Below are 21353 nucleotides of genomic sequence, written 5' to 3'. Positions count from 1 at the left end.
GCAGGGGTCTTTATCCTTGGTGATGCAGGTATTCATTGCCCCATACACTACAAACAGAATCCTTGTAGGATACTGGGCAGTGTTTTGGGCAAGACTGTGTTGCAAATCATGTGAAATACAAGCAAGCTTAAACAGCAAGTGTGAATTTTAAGCTAGAGCTTTTAGACTCCAAAAGGAAACTTGCTTCTTCAGCTCTTGCTTTTTCAGCTTTGAGTCTGCTATTAACTCTGACTATAAAGAACGGATGATTCTTAATTGGTGAGATTAGTTAAACGTCTAAGGTCAGTGAAAATTGAGTTAATTATTACAAATCAAGTCACAGGGTTATTGGATTAATTGCTTACATTGGAGTTGCAGAAAGAGAGCCCATGACTGAGACGCATTCTTTCTGAATCAAACTCTGATGTTGCAGAGGTGAAGCAGAAAGGGTGAGCAGCAACACAGGCACATGCTGCACAGCCACAGCAGTGTGAAAAGGATCAGACAACCTGATTTATGTATCAGCCAGATCAACTACTGACTTCACAATTGCAGTGCAAAGGAAAGCTGTTGAGTAAATAAAATGCTAAGGTGCGGAATGCAAGACCAGCCTATGATATAAAACCCCAGGGCAACATTTGTACAAGTCCAACCCACTTCTGAGTGTAGCAAAGCTTTGCTCTGTGCTGTCTCAAGGGCATGATAGCAGCTGCAGAGTGATAGTATCACCGTGTTACACTTAGCAACTTTTCCCTTCCTTCCCAGTATCTCCTAGCTGCAGAGCAGTCAGTGACAGTTCTGCCCTTGGGGGCACTAGGTCTGAACAAGATAGAGGGAGACAAATGTCAAGCAAGTCTTGATTTCTATGTTTTTCTCAACTGATTGTTTGAGAAACTCAAATTAAGAATTCACACAAACTCAGTTTCTCTACTGCCCCCGAAAAACTTAAGCCAGAGCTCTTGCAAGATTTTCTATTGTCTTGAAAAGACTCTGGATCAGGCTCAAACCAGCCATAGAAGAACTCTGTGGAATAATTTTTAAAGTTAATTGCAGGGCATGCATGCAAGAAAGGTGAGTGACAGAGTCCCACCCAAACTCCTGCTCTACAGCTACTGCTGTTAGCAGCCTCACAATGAGTCCAAGGAGTATGCATAATTTTAAACCACTTCTCCAAGGGTGAGAATCATTAGACATGGAAAAGAGAGGACAGCGTGCTGATTTGACATAATCATCTCAGCAGCTGCCTGCTCTGCAAATGCTGTTGAATCTCAGGGATGTTGCTGGCAGTTGCCAAAATGACGACTGCAAGAGAGACAAGGAGTGGAAGCACAAATTAAAACACTTGGGAATCATTCTGTCTCAGGTCCGTAATAGTCTGCATTCATTTTAGCTTGGGGGTGTTTTATTGAAACCCTCTCTCCTCCCTCCCCCCCCTCCCCAGTAATTACCCTGTTGTCAATCCAGAGTGTGTGAAAGTGCTTCAATTTCAAACCCATGCTATACCAAATTGTTCAAGTCCATGCCAGTCACTCTCTGCTACATAAAGCCTGGAAAAAGCATTGCTTTCATATTTTTTATCGGAAAAAATAAGGGCTGTTGTTTTCTTGGAATGTTCTGAGTGATCATATGTACCCCATAAACCCATTTCTTGTATGTCACTTCATTTTCTAGAGTGCCAGTGAATCTTGAGTAGTCCCTCAATTATATCTCAAAGCTCTAGATAGATTTCAGAAAAACAGAGAAGCAGCTCTTCTTTGCTGAGATTGCAAAGGACTTTCAAGTGCATTTGTCGAGATCCTACATCAATGTAACCTCCTCCACTCCCCAAATCATCTTGCCATAGACTGTTTTGCAGTGAAGTAGCAGGAGGAGGCTCCCAACCAGCATTACAAAATGCCTTCAGTTTCCCCTCCAATCCAAATAATGTTTCTGCTTGCTGATTTCCCATTGGGATTTAGAAGGGAGTTTGTAAAGCCAGGACAACTTCTATATGCCCTTCCTCACTGCTTATTCAGAAAGGCTCTATTGACATTTGTGCCGAGCTGATGCCTTCATTGCTCTCAGCATCACAGCCAGGGCACAACCCAAAGACACCGGTGTCAGCTGCAGTCTGTAGTTAACTTCAGACTAGACCCGAAGTGAGGGATGAGAAGGGCAGAACTATGAGGGGTGAGCTTGTCTCCATCCTCATGGGCTAGATAAGGACAGCAGGAGCGATTCTATTAGCTCCTCTCCTTCCTCACAGAACTACTATCACCTTACCTACCAAGGGTACAGTGTCCTGAAAACACAAAGGAAAGCATTTCTGCCTTATTAGCCTCAATTTTATGCTGTCAGGAAGGGAGCCAGCTATGTATTAGGTTCTTACTCAGTCTGCACAAGACATACCACCAATATATTTGACATAAAGCAGCTAATTGCTGGATATTAGTCGCAGTGAGCTGAACTCACCTGGACCAGTCTTCTAGTCAGGAAAATCTCCATATCCTGTTGCTAGTCTCCTGGGTCGCCTGCTTCTCCCTGCAGGTCGTCTTTAACTTGCTGCTTATCTTTCTCACCATGTTTATGTTGCTTTGAGTTATCAAGCCTAGGGAAGGAAACAGAGACAGCAGGTTACACGGAGAGGCAATTTACAAGGTACAAGCAAAGCAAAGCGTAGATAAAACCCAACCAACTCCCCAGATCAGATAGGTGTGAGAGACATGCAAATGCATAATGTCTATCATAGCTCTCATTGTTTTCATATCCATGAGATCATTAAGACATTTCTAAGTCCCTTGAGTCCATGACATGCAAGCCCAGGATATAATAAGCAGGGCTGAATTAATTGCACGATACATTGATGAACAAAATGAAGTAAAGCGCTTTTATTGTACAAGGGGAAACGAATGCTTTGCATTAAACAGCAGTCACATCAATCCAAATTATGGCTCACGCTGCATAAATGATAATGAGACTGTCTCGCTCAGACTGAGCGAGAATGCTGAAAGGACCAAAGACGCCCACATACTGCTGCATCTAAACAGTGCTTATACTTAAACTGGGACAGTGGAATTTGTCTTTATAACAAACAGTTCTCCTTTGATAGCTATCTATCCTGATGGAAGGGCATCCCTATTGCACTTTGCACGCAAACACTGAGCCACCAATCTGGCTATTCAAAGTCTCTCTTTGTCTTCTCCCCATCCCAGGCGTCACAACTTCTTTTTGTCATTTAGGGTAAAATCCAGCCCTTGACATCACTGGGACCACTACTCTGGATATCACTACTCTGTGACTTCCCTGCAAGACACAGAAATGGAAATGAGGTCACAACTGATGTGGCATGTGGCAATAGATGAGTTATATTTCAATCCTTTATCTGGTAAAGTGGCATATTCAGAGGTTCCTGGGGGGGACTTTCACAGGTTTTTTTTCTTTTTTTTACTGCTGTACTTAGTTACGCAGTCAGTCGGTTTTGTTCTGCTGCTTCCACTGGTTAGCATTTTCTCAATTGTTTCATTCTGGTATTTAATACTTTGCCTTGGGAGATCTTCAAGCATGCTGCATATTAGCAGTTAATAGCACTCAGAGTGCAGTGAAGGACAGGCTAGATAGGGCTGTATTTGTGGCTTGTTTGAGAATGCCTCAGCATAGGCTCAGCACTGCACTAATTCTCATGCATAACCTTGCACTGCACTGCTTGAACTGGAAATGAGATTGAAGGATGACTCATCCATTTCCACATTCAGCTTCTGCAATGAACTTCTGACTCCTTGCTCATTCCTTAGAGACTGCATCTTTTCTTTCAGAATAAATGATAACTAGAAAGCAACGGACCCAGTAAAACATTGTAGTCTTACACTGCAGACAGGTAAAGCACACACTGGGGAAGGAAGGGAGGGTTTGAGACAGGTCATCCTGACTTCTTGGTCCTGTTAGTTCATATGCCATGCCAGGTGAGATGAACTATTATGAACTGGACAGGAAATAGTGGGTTATAGCTGTACTCTGTGGGGTTAGGTTGATCTTCAACTTCCCTAGCTCTAAAATGGAACAAGCTTTCTTTCAGAATGAGAGATGAAGAACTTGTGATTTGTACCAGGCTTTTAGGCAAAGAGTTGAGTCATCTAATTCTAGGGAAAAACCTAGAGCCTAAGGAAGCAACTATCTGCCAGCCATTCTAGACATGGCTAGAGACTCCAGTTCTCATTCCCAAAGACTGACCTGAACTTGACTTGGTTATTGTGTGACACAGCTAGCACCTTGCAATTGCTTTTTCATTGGTGATTATCAAGATTCTCTTCTGTCACTCCTCACCTTTTTGTCACAGTACTGATGTGTGCACAAAAGCTTTCTCTTCCTCCAGAAAGCTGCTAAGTCCTATACATGCATTAGCCTTCCTGGACACTGACTACAGTCCAATATCAAACCTTCTTCTGCTGCACTGAGGCTGTAAGCAGCAGGAAGACCCGTTCATTTTGAGTCAACGAACTTATCCAGATGCACTTTTAACCTAGTGGTGGCCTTCCGTTTTGGAAACAGGTACTGTGCAATACACATCAGATAGCTGGAACATGCCGGCTATTTCCTCACCTTGAATATGGCCATCTGACAAGAAATTACCACTTGCCACCCAGTCCACAGAGGCACGCTCCAGAACCACTGCACATCAACTCATGTGGCAGAGGGCACGGTTGAGGGCAGAGGCCGGGCCTCCACGTTGCTCCAGACCCGACGACGCGACGTCCAGACCCGAGGCCCTACCGCGGTGGAGGGGCTGCGGCGGCGCCGGGGCCGGCCAGCTGCGGAGGGACGCCCCCGTGGGGCGCGGTGGGGCGGTGTCCCGGCTCCTCCCGCCCTCCCCGGGGCCAGCCAGTGGCGGCGGCGGGGCCCGGCCCAGCCCCACGTGAGGCGGCCCCGCCGCCGCCTGGAGTCACGGGGCGGGCGGGCTGCTGCCATGGAGCTGCCAGCCGTCAACCTCAAGGTAGGGGCCGCGGGGCCGAGCTGCTCCCGGGCTGCCCTGGCGGGGAGGGGCCTCTCCGGTTGCCCCGTGGCCGCCCGCCCGCTCGGTCTCCGCGGGCTCGAAGTGAGCAGGCTGCCCGTGGTGGGGGCTGCGCGGCGCTGGCCGAGGTCCCGCCGTGAGGAGCGGGAGGGCTGCGAGGGGGCTTCTGCCGGGGCGGCAGCACTCTTCCTCGGCCGCGGCTTGGGGGAGGCAGAGGCGTGGGGCGGCGGGGTGGCGTCCCGGGGAGCGGGCGCTTGGCCCAGCCTGCCCTCTCGTCTCGCATGCTGGCCAGCTCTGCGCCTGGACCAGGACCTGGTTGTGGGCCTGGCTGGGGATGTGGAGGCCTCCGAAGAGGAAAGACTGGTGTTTCTAAACCTTTTTCATCACGTGGCAAGCGTTGCAAAAGCTCTTGGTCATTAAGGCCGGCAGACAATGACTCCAAGGTTCTCCCTTACTTCAGGGCAGTTGCTAAAGTGGCCAAGGACTGAGTTAGGACAACAGCTGGTTATTAACTTGTGTCCATGGAGGTTTCCAGCTCAGCTGACCAGAGCTAATCCAGGATAAACACTACCCAAGATCCTGAGCAGGCAAAGTTTTTGTTTGTCAGGCAAAATATCTTAGAAAAGCGATCCCACTTACTTTAGGGTTATCATCTGGTAGGTAATTGCAATTGCTTCTCTGTTGGGATGGCTTCAAGTGGGGGCAATTTGAAAATTCTGGTGAATATCTGGTAACCAGAGAAATGGGGAATAAGGGATTTACCACAGTTATGTTTTACTTTTCACTTTGGGAAGGATCATATCCTTGTGGAGAAGCTGGGGGATGCTAAAATTACTTTTCTGCTTTTGATGTTGATGCTTGATATTGAAGCCTTCCTTGATAGCAGACAGGTGTTACTTTCCTCTATTTTTTTTTTCCTTTTGTATTTTCAGAGCCCTGAGATTTCATGGGGGGCGGTGTGCCTTTTTCCAGCTTCACTATGTGTATCTTGTTTAGTATGGCAAGTTTCAGGTGCTTGCTTTGGTTAAAACTTTGCCCAGAGAATGAAAGCATCACTAATCACATCAGGTTGTTTCTGCTATTGATACACAAAGCTGTGAGCAGTGGCCTTGGAGCAGGCTGCGTACAGGTTGTTGGGCAAGAGGACAGTATTATCACAGCTACTGTTATAAATTCAGCTTTGTACAGGAAGGCTTTCACGTGGCTGTGCTAAATAAAAGCCTGGTGTTTATATAATGATGTTTCCCCCTCTTACTAGTTCACCAGGAAAAGCAACTTCCCTTGTTAGAGGCAAGTAAGCAAATGGATTTTTCAAGGCCTGGCATGTAGATACTACATTCTGGAAACTAGCTGATACTTTGCTCTGACAAGTTTGCACTATTGTGTGATTCCCAGGGCACTAGGAAGATTAAAAGATCTTGCCTTCTGCTTTGTTTTTGAACTTGGTTTGATTTCCCCCCCCTCCCCCCCATGCTAAAACAACAGTGAAAAATAAGGATATTTAATTAAAAAGTTTGCCAACATGAAATACATGTTCTACCATGGGAAGTGGAGATGAGGAGCTGAAAAACACAAACTTCTTGAATGAATGAGTCACCATGACAACACAACTAAAATGTTGCCTTTCTTCTCTGGTTTCAGACAACCATTCCCAAATCTCTTCCTAGATAAGAGTGAGCTTGTCCTGGGCAAACTGTTTTCAGCATTAACAAATCCCTTGTTGTCAAGACTGCTGGTATTGTTCTGAGGCTGAAGAGCTAGGGAATAGCGAGTTAATAATTGTACCTGCATCTTTGTACTGTCGTACTTTGTACCTGCCTCCTTGACACATATCACAAAGGTGGGAAAGATTCTGAGAACGGGACTAGAAATAACACGCACTATTACTATTCATCGGCATGATCTGCTTACAGTTTCTGTGAGATGAAAAAGATGAGCCTCGTGATAGAAGTAGCTCCAGAAAAACTGCATGAGTGACCTGTGTTTGTGCCAGAACATGCAATGTCTTAGCCTTGAGGTCTCTCATTAAGCTACTTGCAGAGCTATAAAATGAACGTAGCAGGCTTTGCCCTAGAGTGGATGAGGAACATGCTCATGAAACAGCATCTACTGGCTCAGCTCTAATAGTAATGCTCAGCAAAGTGTGTGGAAAGCAGCATAGCCATATTTTTGCAGTGAATGCTTGACACCTAGGATTATTGCAATAACCATGTAGAGCCCCGAAATACAAAGTTTGAGTTTGATCAAGCCTGGACAATGCCCTACAATTCATGTGCCTGGAAACATACATTTTGTGCTCAGGAATTTTTAAATGCTAGGTCACAGAATCATAGAATAATTTAGATTGAGAGAGACCTCTGTATGTCATCTAGTCCAACCTCCTGCTCAAAGCAAAGCTAACTTCAAAGTTAGATCAAATAGCTCAACTCAAAATTCAGCTGACTCTTAAAAATCTGTAAGGATAGAGCCACGACAACCCCGCTGGATAGCCTGTTCCACTGCGTAACCATGCTCATTATTAACACTCTATTATATTAATGAGGAGCATCCTCACAGGTGGCTCACTCACAGGTGGCCACTCAGATCTGTATTTTGGTTAGTATATCCTCAGGTGAATGTCACTCACAGAGTAGATGAGCTCACTCTCAAAAAAAAAAAAAAGTAAAATAAAAAACTTAGATACTACAAGAAAATAATTGTAATTTGGAACCATGTAATTTTTAACTTAGTCAAAGTTCAGCCTTGTGCTAGGCTCTGTGCTGAAATATGTTTAAAGGAGTGAGTTCGCATTCCAAAGAGTTTCCCATCTAACGAGACCCAGGCAGACCCAGGCTCTTTTTATGCTTGGCAATTAGTTCCATCACATGCTGGGATTTGCAGAGGAGCTAGGAATTCCCCTTAGCTCTTCCAATTTTCAATGGGATGCTTTTCATCATGTGGTCATCCTTCTGCCCAGAAGGGATGGGGACAAAGGTTCCACCTTTCTTATTTTCTGTTCTCAGCACTAGTTCAAGTCTTAGGAGTTATTTTCTCAAAAGAAGAAATGTATGCCTTTCTTAGATACAGACTCAAGTCCTTGAACAGATGGGAAAATTTAAATTCTTCTGCTGTCTTATCAGGAGGCTGCCTGCAAATTATCTAATCTCACATAGTGACTGTAGCTTTAAAGAATATTTTTCATTAACACTACATTTTCTATGTTAAAGCATACCCAGACAACTAGCTTGTTCCATAGTGCCCTGAAGAACTGTTGGGTAGATTGGACTAATAATCAGGAGGGGAATGCCTTGTTCTTATTTCAGCAGTCCCTCATACTATCGGCCCTAGCTTACCTGGCTTTATGCTGATGACTAAGCATGTTTCATAATTTAATAATTGCAATATTGATCTAGACAGCTTTTAAAAAAAAAGTCACCCTGCCTAATTATGTTAACCAGTGAGCCTTGAGGGGTCTTGCGGGTATGTAACATGCAATTAAATACTACCTAATTAAGAATTTCCCTGATGTTGTGATAGTCTCTTGAGTAAATGCTATTTGCACATTTCCATTCTTATCCAAGAACATCTTGTATTTTACTGATTAGCAGTTTCTGCCTGGTCTCTGTGGTGCAATTTGAGAGAAGGGCAAGTGGGTGGTGGTAGTGGTGAAGCATTCTGTAATTTTCATGAACAATTAAAAAAAAATAAAAATTTGTTTAAGCAGTGTTTGAAGTTACGACAAAGTCTAGGCTACTTGGGGTGGATACTCAGTAGATATGCTAGGGTACTGCAGTGAAGCAAGAGCTCTTCCTTATGATAAGACATCTACGTTGTGGTATCTTGGCAGAGCAGTGTGAGCCACAGCAGATCCGTCACTCTTGTTGATTTTCTGGCTGCGCTTCACTCACGTCACAGCTTCATTGGTTATTAACTCTCTTCTTGAGCAACTAGTTTTGTATTAAGTTAGAGCATGGATAGACATTTTAAGTCAGTGAACGTAGCAGGATGTCAGTAAATTTATTTTTGAAGTGTCTTAATGCTCCTATCCGCGTACAGCTTTCCTGTGTCCACTGTGTAATTTAGCCTTTTGCTACTTACTTTTGCTATTTTCTTTCTTGCTTGCTTTTTTTTTCCCCCTTTTTTTGCAGGGGGGAAAGGGGCGGGAAGAGTATGTGAGGAGAGTGTGCTTCAGAGGGGTTTTGGTGGTGGTGGGTTGTGGGGTTTTTTTTATACCAAGGTCAGTGCCAACTGGAACCTTTCTCACCCCTAGAAAAAAAAGGAAGATTGCTGGTGTCCCATAGGTCCTCTGATACGGCCAGGCTTCAGCCTGTCTTTTATGAGGCTGCTAATAGAGCCTGTCTTCCATATTCTTGTTTTCACAAATGTTTAGAGTGAATATGAGTGATCTCCCTTTGTTGAGATTGGCCAGCAGTCTCAAAAACAAGTGAGTGCATGGATATATGTATAGAAAAAGACTGAAGTGGTATATTCTTGTTCCCATTTGCTGTCTTCGTAAACATGTAGAGTATGTCTCCTTGGTTACAGAAATGTCAAGTGCTGGTGAAGAGAATCCTTGTGTCACTTGCTATGGTATGATGCTTTCTTCTTGGATTTGTCCCCTTGAGCACAAGGATCAGGATCATTAAGGACATTTGCAAAGTACAGAATCTGTGACAGCCTTATCTTATTGCTGCTTGGGGCGCTGCTGGCATTTGGGTCCTGGTGGCTTCACTGGGAATGAAAAGAGCAGTGTGCTGTGGCAGGATCAGGTTCTCGGGTTCCTAGAAGATGCCTTCAGGTCTGTTAATATTGCAGTGAGGTTGAACCACTGCTCTGAACAGACTGGAAGGAGGTAAAAGGAGGATTTACTGCGGACTGGAGTGAAATTGCTGGGAGCTGCACGCGTGACTTTCCATGGACTTCTTGGTGATGGGATGCCAGATTGGTCATGTATAAACTGTGCTAGCATAGTGTGAATCAGATTGTGGCTTTTTGTACAAACTCTTCTGGAGTTCCAAAATCAATAACCCATTTAGAAAAGACTAAGTGGGCTCTGAATCAACTGTTGACAGAGATGACAACAATAATGAATGACTACAGTGTAGCACCACAGGAAATACTCAGCAACAGAGGCAGAGAAAAATGGTTTTGTGTCTTTGCTGTCCCAGTTGCTACTCCAGCTTTCTGCACTGGTTCATGGGTCAAGGGCAGCCTTCCACCTGTCCCTCAGAAACAAGATGGTGTCATTTCACGTCGATCTTCCCACAGTTCTCCCAACTTGCTGACCTGTCTTCCTCTCTGTTTTTTTTCATAGGCCATCATTCTGGTACACTGGCTGCTCACAGTGTGGTGAGTGATTGGTGACTGGCCTGTCCTGGGTGAGAAGGGGGTATTCCTTCAAAGTAGGAATGGGACATTCTCGGGGAATCGACACTCCCTGTTTGTGCCTGTCTGTGTGCAAGAAGATCCTAAATCTAAGGGTGAGGTGTTTGTATGGGAACAGGGATGAATGCAAACAAACAGTTACAGGCTTATTGTGAACCTGGGCTGGGTTCTTGTTTGGCAGGGGATGCATGAATTACGTGTTTCCAGCCTCCTATGCCTGGGGAAATTTCAGTGTCCTTGCAGTGGGGATCTGGGCCATTGTGCAGCGAGATTCCCTGGATGCCATCATGATGGTGAGTGTGAGGGTATTTGTGTCCACCAGTGAGAGGGTGGAGGGCAGAGGCAGCTTCTTTGAGTCAGTGATGATTTTCAGCTGTTCCCAATACAGCAGTGAAAAAGTAAAATTCCCTGTTTGAGTTGTTTTGGTTTTTGTTTAAGAGAGCATATGAATCTATAAGCACTGTAAACCATGGTGAGAAGCATTCACTATCACTTATTTTGCTTCTCAGAGGTTAGGCGTACTTGATTCTTTTTTTTTTTTTTTTTTTTTTACCTGCTGTGGTAACTTGTAATGCCAGAGCAGGACTCAAAGCATTTAATATGCTTGAGTTGGAGGGGCTTTATAAAACTTTTCTCTGAATGTTAAAGAGATTGGCAAGCAAAAATAAACAATCCTGGAGCATATCATGAGAAGGTATCTGACAGATGCGAAGAAAATGCATGAAATACAGGATCATTCCTTTAGGAATCTCTGTCTACCTGGGGCAGTGTCAAGGGTTAGCAGTGTGTGAAACTGGGGTGAAGGCATAGTTGTGTGAACACAGATGTCACAGGAAATAGACACTGTAACTGGCTTACTCCTAGTTGTTAATCCCCTAGTCAGTTCATGTCCCATTCTCTCTTTGTTTCCAGTTCCTGTCTGGTCTGCTGCTCACAGTCCTCACGGACATCGTTCACATCTCTGTCTTCTACCCTCCAAACAAGTATCTCGCTGATGTGAAGCGTTTCAGTATAGGCATGGCCATCTTCAGCCTCCTTCTCAAACCTGTGTCCTGCTATTTGGTGTATCGAATGTATCGGGAGCGTGGAGGAGAGTACGCCTTTAACATAGGTAGGATGCTTCCTCTGCCTCCACATCAGTGTGGGCCACCTCCTCTGGTGTTAGGGAGACCGCCTTGCAGTTTGGACCCTTCAGCCTGAGCTCTGTGCAGCTGGATTCTTCCCCCACTTTCCAGGGAGGGGAAGTGCTCGCTCTGTCTCATGTCTGTTCTCCCATTTTGTGGTTCTGGTGTGCCTCAGGCCTTAAATTTACATTCTTCCTCTCTTCCCTTGCAGACCTGGAGTCCTCGTCTGACAGCCATTTTGCCCACAATGGTATTGATATCACTGCTGTCTCTCTTATTGAATATAATTAAGAGGCTTTTCCTCTATTCCTCCTCCTGCATTTATGTCTGTTTGTTGGAAGCCTTTGAGTGTCCTCTCTGCCAACTCTTTCTTTTCCTTCTGGGGGAAAGTAGAGGCAGGATCCCCTCTAGATGGATTTTGCATGAGAGGGAAAGAAGCTGGATTTCTACCTCTGTGCTTTCTCTGGGCCTCACATGTCCTAGCTACCTTGATTGCTTTGGACCTCCATTTCCTCACCTGGAAAATGGGACTGACGTTTACCTCATGGGACTTTGCCTGGAGGAACTCATTTTTCTCCTAGTCGTACTTGTTAATGTGGCAGCCTTGCCAGAGAGCAGGGGCTGTGGCTGGATGTTCTGGGTCTGTCAGCTTCACCAAGTGTGCCTGGTGCAAGTTCATGCTGGGGCAGCTGCCAGGGATCCTTTGCTGGCAAAACCAGCAGCCTGGCAAAGTTATCTTTTTGCCTTCCTAAGAAGGCTGTGCAGGACAAAGGATGGTATAACTGCATTATAGTGTCTGAAACCTGTCACTTGTGCTGCTTGGATGCTAGCAAAGAAGATAATGCTTCCTGTGAAAAGAGGTGGATACCTGCAGAGGAGGAGAGGCCATGGAAGGAAACCATGGCTTGGGACAGTATGTGCTATTTGCATCTCTCTGATAGTGGAATGTGGATGCCTTCTCCATCAGCTATTGGTGCAAATGCCAGACAGATCTGTCTTAATCCGGTCAGAAGGCCTGTGAGTTAACTGCAGTGCCTTGCTCGGGGTCATGTTTGTGCCAGTTTTTATTAGCTACTCACTGTGCTTGTAACTGGGATTTGACATTTGTATCCCATGGAAAGTGCAGGTATCACTGAGGAGTACATCCCTTTGCTTGGAATTTGGGAGTATTCCTTCTTTTCAACCACGCTATCCTAACACAAGCATGATACTGTCTGAGAGTCTCCTCTCAGGTGCAGGTTGGAATTCAGACACTTTGTGGTTTCATATCCTCTCCTGAACTGTCTTTCTCACAAGATTTTTCCAGTACAAACTGCATGCTGCTGTTTGGTAGAATGTAGTTGACAGATTTTCTCTCTCATCTTCCTGCTACCTGGTGTTTTCCTTTTGAACCTAACAGTGTTGCATTTTTCCTGGTCTTCTCTGTCTCTTTTTCTTGCCATACAAAATCCCTTTTTGTTGCTTGTCAGCATCCTTGCTGCTTAGAACAAGCCTCCGATATGGTTTGGTGCCCGCCTTTGATTCAGATTGCTTTCTAGCCGTGGCAGATGCCTGGCCTATAGATACACAGCTGTTCACGCATATTCTCTGTCTGTGTCTCTTCTTTCCCTGCTTGTCCCCTGGACAGTAACGTGACTTTGTACCAGTCTTTTACCACAGGCAAATTGATCATAGTGCAATTGGGAGCGCTGCTGGATTCAAATTTAGTGCCATGGTGTGGCACACTTGAGGCATAGCTGCGTTGTTGGGAAGAGTGATTCATGGATGAATCATGCTCTTAAATCTGTGCTGTCGGCTAGCCATGGTTCCTGCTGCTTCTGTTTCTGTTTGTTCATTTTTCCACTAGATCTCATAAACTTGATCTTGCTGAAATATGCCATTACAAGAGCCTGTTATGCTGCTATGTAGTATTGTGGGTCTTGCTTTCCACACAGCCATGTGGCTACTAAGCAGTTCTCAGGGAATGAGGCGGCATGTTCAAATGCATCTCGGTTATTTTGCCTTTATTGGAAGGATGAGCTGTTGGTTTCTTCTAGCAGATTGAGCTCTTGTGCTTTTGGGTTTTTCCCAAGCTTGTTCTCTTCCCTCTCCATTCAGGTGTCACCCGTGCAGGCTGGGATCGCAGCACCTATGAGCCGATTGATCAGCAGGACGCCCCTCCACAGTAGCCCGACACAACCAAGACAGCCCAGCAGCCATACTGAGACCCTCTCTGCAACAGAGAACAGACGCTTCCCTCGCCCAGTCTAGCCTTCTGCTCTTTCCATGTACTTTCTGATGGAGCAAGACCTGCTACTGAGCAAACAAGAGAGGATCTGATTTTTCGTTTCTTTTGCCTCCCTGAAGGTTAGGCAGATGGGTTCCTGCAGTAGGTCCAGAAGATCTCAGAGATGTCATGTTAAGCACTGTGACTCTTTGCAATCCTGGTACTGTCCTTTCCTCTGTCGCCCTAAATCCCTCCTCTGTATGTGTGAGAGGACGCAGCTTCTGCAGTCTTCCAAGTCTCGTATTGTGCATCCTCTCTATTGTAAGGGAACCACTTAAAATATTCCTGAACAAGCTATCTTTAAAAGGCTTATGGACTGCCCTTAAACAATACAGTTTAGCCTGCTTTTATGCAGATACATTTCCAGGAAACATCTGGGAGTTCCTGAGGGCTGTTTTTGATGGTGTTATTTAACTAAGATTTATGACCATAACTCCCTATGCTAGCTGTGGTGGTTTGCACAAAGCTGGGGTTGGTATAAAATGCTCCTACTGGGCCAGGGAGCTGCTTGTGCTCCCAGTATCTAGTCTTGGGTTTTATTCATTGATGCTTTTATGCAAGTTGAATGTCCTTAAGGATGCTTAAAATGGCTGTTGAATGTAGGTTATAGATACTCTGTGCCTTGAAATGTACTTTTTCCTTCAGCTGCCTGTCTTAACAGAACTTGAAATGTTCCATTTTTCTAAGAAAACTATAAAATGAACACAGTTTTTCTGTGTTAGAAAAAGTTACGCTGGTCACCTATATCTTATTTGAAAATGTAAGTATTCCTGAGGGTTTGGGACTGTAGCCAGGCAGTCTGGGAGAGTCTTTATGGGGGAAGGTCTTGCAGGGCTTTGATGGCTTTTAGTCTAAGCTTTACTCAGACAAGTAGAGCATACTGCTTGTAAATGTGTGGGTGGTGAAGGTGGGCTAGTAAAATGAGGATTGGGGAAAAGAAAAGATGGGTTTATTTACACTGCAGTGGTGAGCTCTGTGGGGTGTGACAAACTATAAACTCTAATCTTACACACAATAATCTGCCCTGCTGTGGCTTTCAGTGTAAAATCCTAAGAAAAAAGAAAGATGTTCAATGGGATTCTTTTTCAGAAGAAAAAAGAGTATGTCAGCTTTTGCAGAATGAAAATACTAATGCTAGGAAGACCTGTGGTTTTTTTAAAGCAGGTTCATTTTCAAAGTATGTATCTGTTATTCTGCAGCTGCATTTCTCTTGACAAGACCTGCTGCTGCATTGACTTTTCAGTGACCAAGAGCCCTGTTAACTTTTCTCTAACCTCTAGAACTATGCCATTTGTATTTTTAAAACCAAGCCATTTTTCCCCAAGTTTGATCACTTTAAACATTAGCAGATGCTTCCTCCACTATGCTGTACCAGCACTACAGTGACCTGCTGCTGTACCCGGACCATCATCATTTATGCCTGGACCAAGCACATGGTAAATGCCATAAAAGTGCAATAGTCTGGTTTACTCACCCAAAATGAGCGTTGTGCATTCATTTTGCAGACAGCCATGCAATAGAGCATAGGAATAGGAATCAGTCTACTTTTGTGATCAGAAGGGGAAGAAAGAAGAATAGGTAGGCAGAAATTTCTGGGGCTTGTGGAGTTGCAGAGCAGGCTTTTATATTCAGTTAATGTTTTTTTCAGCCCTTCAGAACTGTTCAGTGACAGTACGGATCCCTGAATAATGCATTTAAATGCATTTAAATGCTCAGTTTTTTTCTTTTCTAGACCTGTGAAGCGCAGACTGAAAACAGCGGTTTTAAATGCAATGCTTTTTGGGTATTTGCACAAAGAGTTACACCTAGTGAGGCCTTCCCAGCCATTCTCCATTGTGAAAGACACCACAAAATCTATTGATTTAGCTGACCTGCTGTGTGCTTTTCTGTGGAGAATTCAGCACATCTGGGAGCTCAGGGGAGCAGAGCAAGGCAGGAGTTGTGGTAGGCTTACTGTGCCTCAAGGATACCTCTTTTAGGGTGTAAATCAAAGAGGTGATGATAAAAACGAGGCCCCTCTCCCGGTTTCTGAGGAGGAGGGCGTTTGTTTCGGCAGTGTTTACAGTAAGCACCAACGCACTCTTGGATCAATACCTGGTTTAGCAGGGCATGTGGGGATTCATGGAGCCTGTTGTGCTGGAGCACAGTCTTGCTGACCCGGGCAGCCTGGCCTCACCGTGGGGGCTCCTCGTAGCTTGTCAGCGGGGTCTCCTCACCCAGACGTGCAGCAGATTTGTTTTTGGTTTTTTTCTTTATTTGTTTAAATCCTCGGGTGCTAATGTGCCGAGGTTTTTTTGGTGATGAGCTGACAGCTCTTCAGATTAACCGCAACCCGCCCGGTGGGGCTGCCTCCCTCAGCGGCAGTGTCTCTCAGGCGGCCTGAGGGGCGGGCGGCGCCTGCCCGCGTGCCTAACGGCCGAGGCGGCCCTGCCCGCCCGCCCAGCCTCGCACCCCGGCACCGCCGCCAATCCGGGCTGGGCTGGGCTCGCCCACGCTCTCTTGGTGGTGGTCGTGGGGCCTGGCGATGCCGCCCAACGCTGCTGACGGGAGCCGGGACGTGGCGCGTTTGGGGCGAGGAGGAGGAGAACATGCCCCCTCTCCTGAGGCGCGGCCCCACTTGCAGGTACGCTTCGCCTCGTCTCCCCTGGGTGAGCCCCCCGGCCCCGCCTCGTCTGGGCTGCCCTCAGGATGCAGCTTTAATTAGGCGTGGGCGAGAGCCGCTTTCGCGGGGCCATCTGCAGCCCCGGTGACAGGCGGCGTTGCTAATCGCGGGGGATTAAGCTGTTTACAGTGACCCAGCTGGAGCGCGCTCGCAGCCGGGCTTTGGGCATTAAGGGGGGACAAAGCTGCAGGTTTGCCCCTGCGCTCAGAGGCGCAGGCACAGAGGCGCGTGCGTCCCGTCCCTGAGGTTCTGGCGAGGCCCAGCGGCATGTCCGGCGGCGGCTATCAAGTGAGTAAGTGCCTACGGGGAGAAAGGTGTCCGCACCGGTGAAGAGAGCTGGGAGCCATTGGGGATGCAGAGCGGGGGCCTGGGGCCTTTCTCTCAGCTGAGAGCAGGCCTGAAATGGCTCCCCTAGGCTGGGTCTGTGGGTGACGGCCCTCCCGTGCCCACCACCGCATCCTGGGACAAGAAGCGGCTGGTTCTTGGCTGGCAGCACATGAAGACCACTGCTGCATGGCTGTTCCTCTGCTGCGGGAGCCATAACTGCCTTCTCTCTGGTTAAGGGAAGAGCACTTGTGTGTGCCTCGTGATCTCAAAGTGGCAATGAGAGGCTCATGCAATGGCAGCAATGGTTCCGTTTGTAAGACTGAGCAGTGGGGGGAAAGCCTTGTTTCTAAGGCATGTGAAGCACGATCTTGAACCGGTCACCGGTCCCAACTTGCAATGTGAAATGGATCAGCCTTGGTCTGCAGGGATGGGAAAATTAGCATTGTGTAGTGCTTATGTGTTTATTGTGGGTCTGTCGTTGTTGTAATGCTAAAATGACATTCACTTAGAAGAGCTCGATTTACTTTTCATGAACGGTGCTATTTACTATCTTTTACTTATAACAACAGAAGTACATTGATCAGTTTAATTTTTGTTTGCTTAATTGGATTTGTTTCAGGTTTTAATGTGTTAGTGTGTTGCTGCAAAGTGTATATAGTAAGCATGCGTTAAGTGTTTTAGTTGGAAACGTAAAAGGTAATATGAAATCCATTGGTCATGGATTTTGCAGTTGGCGAAATCTGCGGCTTGCCTTCAGTATCTCTTTTGGCCTTAGAAGTTTTAAAAAAGCACTTATAAAATCTTGTTGCCTTTTGAGTAAGATTAACTAATGCTTAAAAGTGGTTAAAGTCCCGAATGGCAAAACAGCACTGCTAAACACGATGGGTTTGTGTCCTTTCACTATTCAAATCCTTTATAACATCCTTTTGTGATACGTTGCTAGCTGGCTGGATATTCCTGGGATGCAAGGAGTGTTCCTATGGAACATCAGTCTGCTGCATTTTGTGGTTATACTTCATGCAGTGGTAGGCACCCTGAAGAAGCAGCCATGCTTTGTCTGTTCACTCTGTAGTTGCCAACTTTTACTTGTCCAGAAAAAATAACGGGATCTGTCCATTAGTGGTACACTTGGTGTTGTATGAAAGGCCCAAAGATAATTGCAACACTGCATGACTATCTCCTGTGGCTTTACTAATTGAGTTTACTTCCCAGTTTGTGATGATTACTGCAGGAGTCAGCATGTGAGAAGGACAGCCGGGCTATTTGCAAACAGGGATGACTGAGGCTCAGATGCTTTCTTAGAAGAGAATGAGGTAAACATAGTTTGGAAACAGAATGCAATTTGACTGGAGACTTTCTGGTGTTTGAGTACGTTTGAAAGAGACAGTGGGCATCGATTTCTTAGGCCATGCTGTCTTGGTTCTTTTCAGATTGACTAGGGTTTTTTTTAAGATGATACAGGTTTGTGTGTCTTTTCACAATACTATTTTCATTTATTAAAAAGGAGGTGGAAAAGAATGGTGGTTAGAATGACAGTGATTGACAGCTTGCTTTTAAAATTTGAAGGAATGAAAGCACAGTCCCCTCAAATTACACTTACCTGTTAGCAGTAACTTACGAATCTGTGCTCTGCATGAGAGTTATGTGTATAACCATCTGACTTAGTGACTAGACTGCAAATTAGGTCTCCCATCTATGCCGTAACTCTTCCAGGTTAGGGGACACTGTAGGTTCTCTGGATGTGTAAGCATGGTTTCATCCTTTAGTGTGGAGAAGAAGAAATTGGTCTGCATAGCCTTGAACTTTTGCAGGGCTGTATGTGAACAAATTTTCACTTCTTAAGCAGTTAAACAGTACCTTATGTCAAGACACTACCTTTCCTACCAGCACTGGAGAAACTGCAAGTGTGGAGGAGATCTGAGCTGGATTTCCACTCAATGAACAGGGGTAAGCATTGTACTCCAGCTGGAACCATGGTGCTCTGACTTCTGTAAAAACATTTTCTGCTAGACCTGTTATTGTTCGATGTCACGTAGATCTGGTTAGATGTAAAGTGTTCTGGAAAAGCAGCTACAGACAGACTACCCTGTCTTGGCAGGGGGATAATTAATTCATCCTTGCTAGCAACAAGTTCTTTTTGAGGCATAATGCTGGAAGTCTTTGTTTTCCAGGTTTTCTGTTGAGAACTGAGTCTGTCCCCTTCAATCATTCCTGCTCTGCCAGACGTGATTGTCTGCTGAGAAACAGGAAGAGAGTAGTGTCTGTAATATTTTCAGGACTGAAGCTCGTGGATTGAAGACAAGAAATTTGTAAGGAAAGTACCCAAAGCCTTTGGCAAACTAGGGAAGATGTGATGAGAAATATGCATGCTCCTTTGCTTATATTTCTTCTTATTTTTCTTCATAGCAAAGAAACATTCAGAAGAACGTGAATATTGATCTGTATTTGGGCACTAGAAGTCAAGTAGATGTTTCTCATCGCTGGCTTGAGGCTGCGGCATTCAGTGTAACTCCCAGCCAGAAAGCAGAACAAGGCCAGCTGTGTACTGCACCTTTGTCAGCTGGGAAGAGAGATCCCACTCTGAGACAGACTAATCTCTCCTGCCCTTCTCAGCCATTCCGGGACACCACCAGTCAGATCTCCAGTTCCTGCTTCCTGCAGCAGAATAATCTCTGCTCTAGGCTACAGCAGCAGCACAGCTCTAAGTGTGTGGCTGATAGGATTCCCCATCTTGCTTTGCCAGGGCTCCCTGCTGTGAATCTCCCTCAGAGACACTCACGCCTTGAGGCTTATAGTTTAGAAGGGAGAAGAAATGAGAGTATTGACTTTCCTCAACAACACCATCAGAAAGCAAAGGCAGCTGGTAGCTGCTCCATACACACTGCTTGCCATCACTGTTTAGAAAGTAGGAACAAGAATAGTGACTATCCAGTGGAAAAACAACAGCATCAGCCTCCTGCTGCTTCTTGTATGGATCCTGTGAACCCTTTGCTGCTCAATGCACGTTTGTCATCTCATACTGCAGATTCCCCTCTTAGGCATGAATTAGTGGTGTGTCCCTCTTCACAGAGCTGTAGTGAAGGCGTGAATGCTTGTGGTAGTTCAGCCCTGTCCTTGGGGGATCTAGATCCATCTAGTTTGGAGTCACTTCAGTCACTTTTGCAATCCTCACAGATTTCTGCTAGCTTGTACTGTTCAATCCAGAGGCTTAAGCAAGAAAGTGCTTTGATGGGGATATGGGGCTCCCTCCCTCTGGAGCCCAAGTCTTCTCCAGTCAGTGGCAGTTTGTGCTTTGCTCCTGATGATTCGGCTCCTAGTATCCTGAGCGCAGGAGAACAGCTAGCTGGAGTAAAGACCAGTGCTGCTGCGGCAAGATTGAAATGGGGTGTCCCATTTGCTAAAGACTGGAGCCTTAGTGCAGTGACAGGGGACTTCAGTCGTGCAGAACCTCTCTCTGTCTCTCACAGATACAGATACATTGAGTCAAACACCTGGAGAACAAAAATTTCAGGTGACATCCAGCCAGAAACTCTTGCTTCTGGGGTGGGCTCTGGCAGGCCGGTGGATACAGAAGCAGATTCCTCCTACAAGTGCTCCCCTTACTTCAGATGCCAGTGCCAGGCAAAACCAACTCTGGAAACTGGTGGTCATGATGTTCACACAAAAAGTCATTCCCCTGAAAAGGTTCTTAAAGGAGAAGAGACATCTCATGGGGCATCCCCATGTGCTGTATCTTGGAAGGAAGACTTTCCAGCCAGTCTGTATCCAGAGGGTCTGCAGGTGTCACTGGAGACAGATTTGGGAGGGGCTCAGATGAACGTTGGTGTAGCCATGTATGGGACTCCAAGGGAAGTGTGTGTGAGAGTCACTTCTCCTCCTGGAGATAAAGAGTTTAGACCAGTCCAGCAGCTTAGTATTGAATCTGTAGAAGTCAACAACTCTGAACCTCATGCTAAGTCCAGCAAAGAGTCAGAAGAGGTATGTAACTCCAGATCACGAGCAGCCAGAAGAACGGCTGTGGTGGGCAGCAGCCAGTCCAGCCCTTTCAGTATTCAGGTTGCAGAGGGCATAGATTGTATGAATGTGAGCAGAGAAGGAAGGAGAAACAAATACTCCCATCAAAGCAGCTGGGGGAATTGTGAAGCTGATGCCAATCTCGGCCAGTCTGAAGAACCTTCTGTGGAGAGGAGTGCTGAAGAACCACAGTGTTGTGAAGAAGGGAGCCAGACGCAGGTAACTGTCCAGAGAGGTGAGGGTGTGTTCACTGTGTAGCATCCCTGTTCACAGATATTACTTGTGCTTGTTTCTGCTTTTTGCTAGAGGTGCAGAGTTGAGGTACAACAGTGATGGGGATGCTTGTCCTATAGTTTTTTCTGTCACTGAATGGCCAGAATGTCCTCTCCTATGGTCCTGCTCCATCCCAACACACGTATCTTTCTGTCTCGCATTCTTCTTCCCAAGAACCAGCTTGTTAAATTGGTTGTTCTTGGGAATGTAAACACCTGTTTATATTCTCTGGATCTGCATGCAGAGGGAAAGCATTAAACTGGTTTTTACTCTGTGCATAGTTGCAGGGCCCTGAGATTTCAGTGTTGTTGTGCTTTTCCATGTCTGAAGTATGTGAGAGTATTCACTGAGCAATGCTGG

The 21353-nt window shown here is 45.8% G+C and overlaps 2 protein-coding genes across 2 annotated transcripts in view; both read left to right on the top strand.

Annotated features, from left to right (window-relative positions):
* The first annotated feature begins 4920 nt into the window (after positions 1-4920).
* C21H1orf167 (chromosome 21 C1orf167 homolog) overlaps positions 4921-21353 on the top strand; it is a 29615-nt gene continuing 13182 nt past the window's right edge. The window contains exons 1-2 of the mRNA XM_054849371.1: positions 4921-4945; positions 19113-20939. Of these exons, the coding sequence (XP_054705346.1) occupies positions 19677-20939 (1263 nt within the window). The 5' untranslated portion in view covers positions 4921-4945; positions 19113-19676. The remainder of the gene's footprint in view (positions 4946-19112; positions 20940-21353) is intronic.
* On the top strand, positions 9170-14446 carry AGTRAP (angiotensin II receptor associated protein). Its single transcript, XM_054849381.1, has 6 exons — positions 9170-9883; positions 10257-10291; positions 10509-10620; positions 11240-11438; positions 11663-11701; positions 13549-14446. The coding sequence occupies exons 1-6, from the start codon at positions 9857-9859 to the stop codon at positions 13617-13619; spliced, it is 483 nt and encodes a 160-aa protein (XP_054705356.1). The 5' UTR covers positions 9170-9856; the 3' UTR covers positions 13620-14446.

This window comes from Grus americana, chromosome 21, assembly GCF_028858705.1.
Source record: "Grus americana isolate bGruAme1 chromosome 21, bGruAme1.mat, whole genome shotgun sequence".
Lineage (NCBI taxonomy): Eukaryota > Metazoa > Chordata > Aves > Gruiformes > Gruidae > Grus > Grus americana.
Note: the sequence above shows the minus strand (reverse complement) of the source record. Positions and strands in the feature narration are given on the sequence as shown.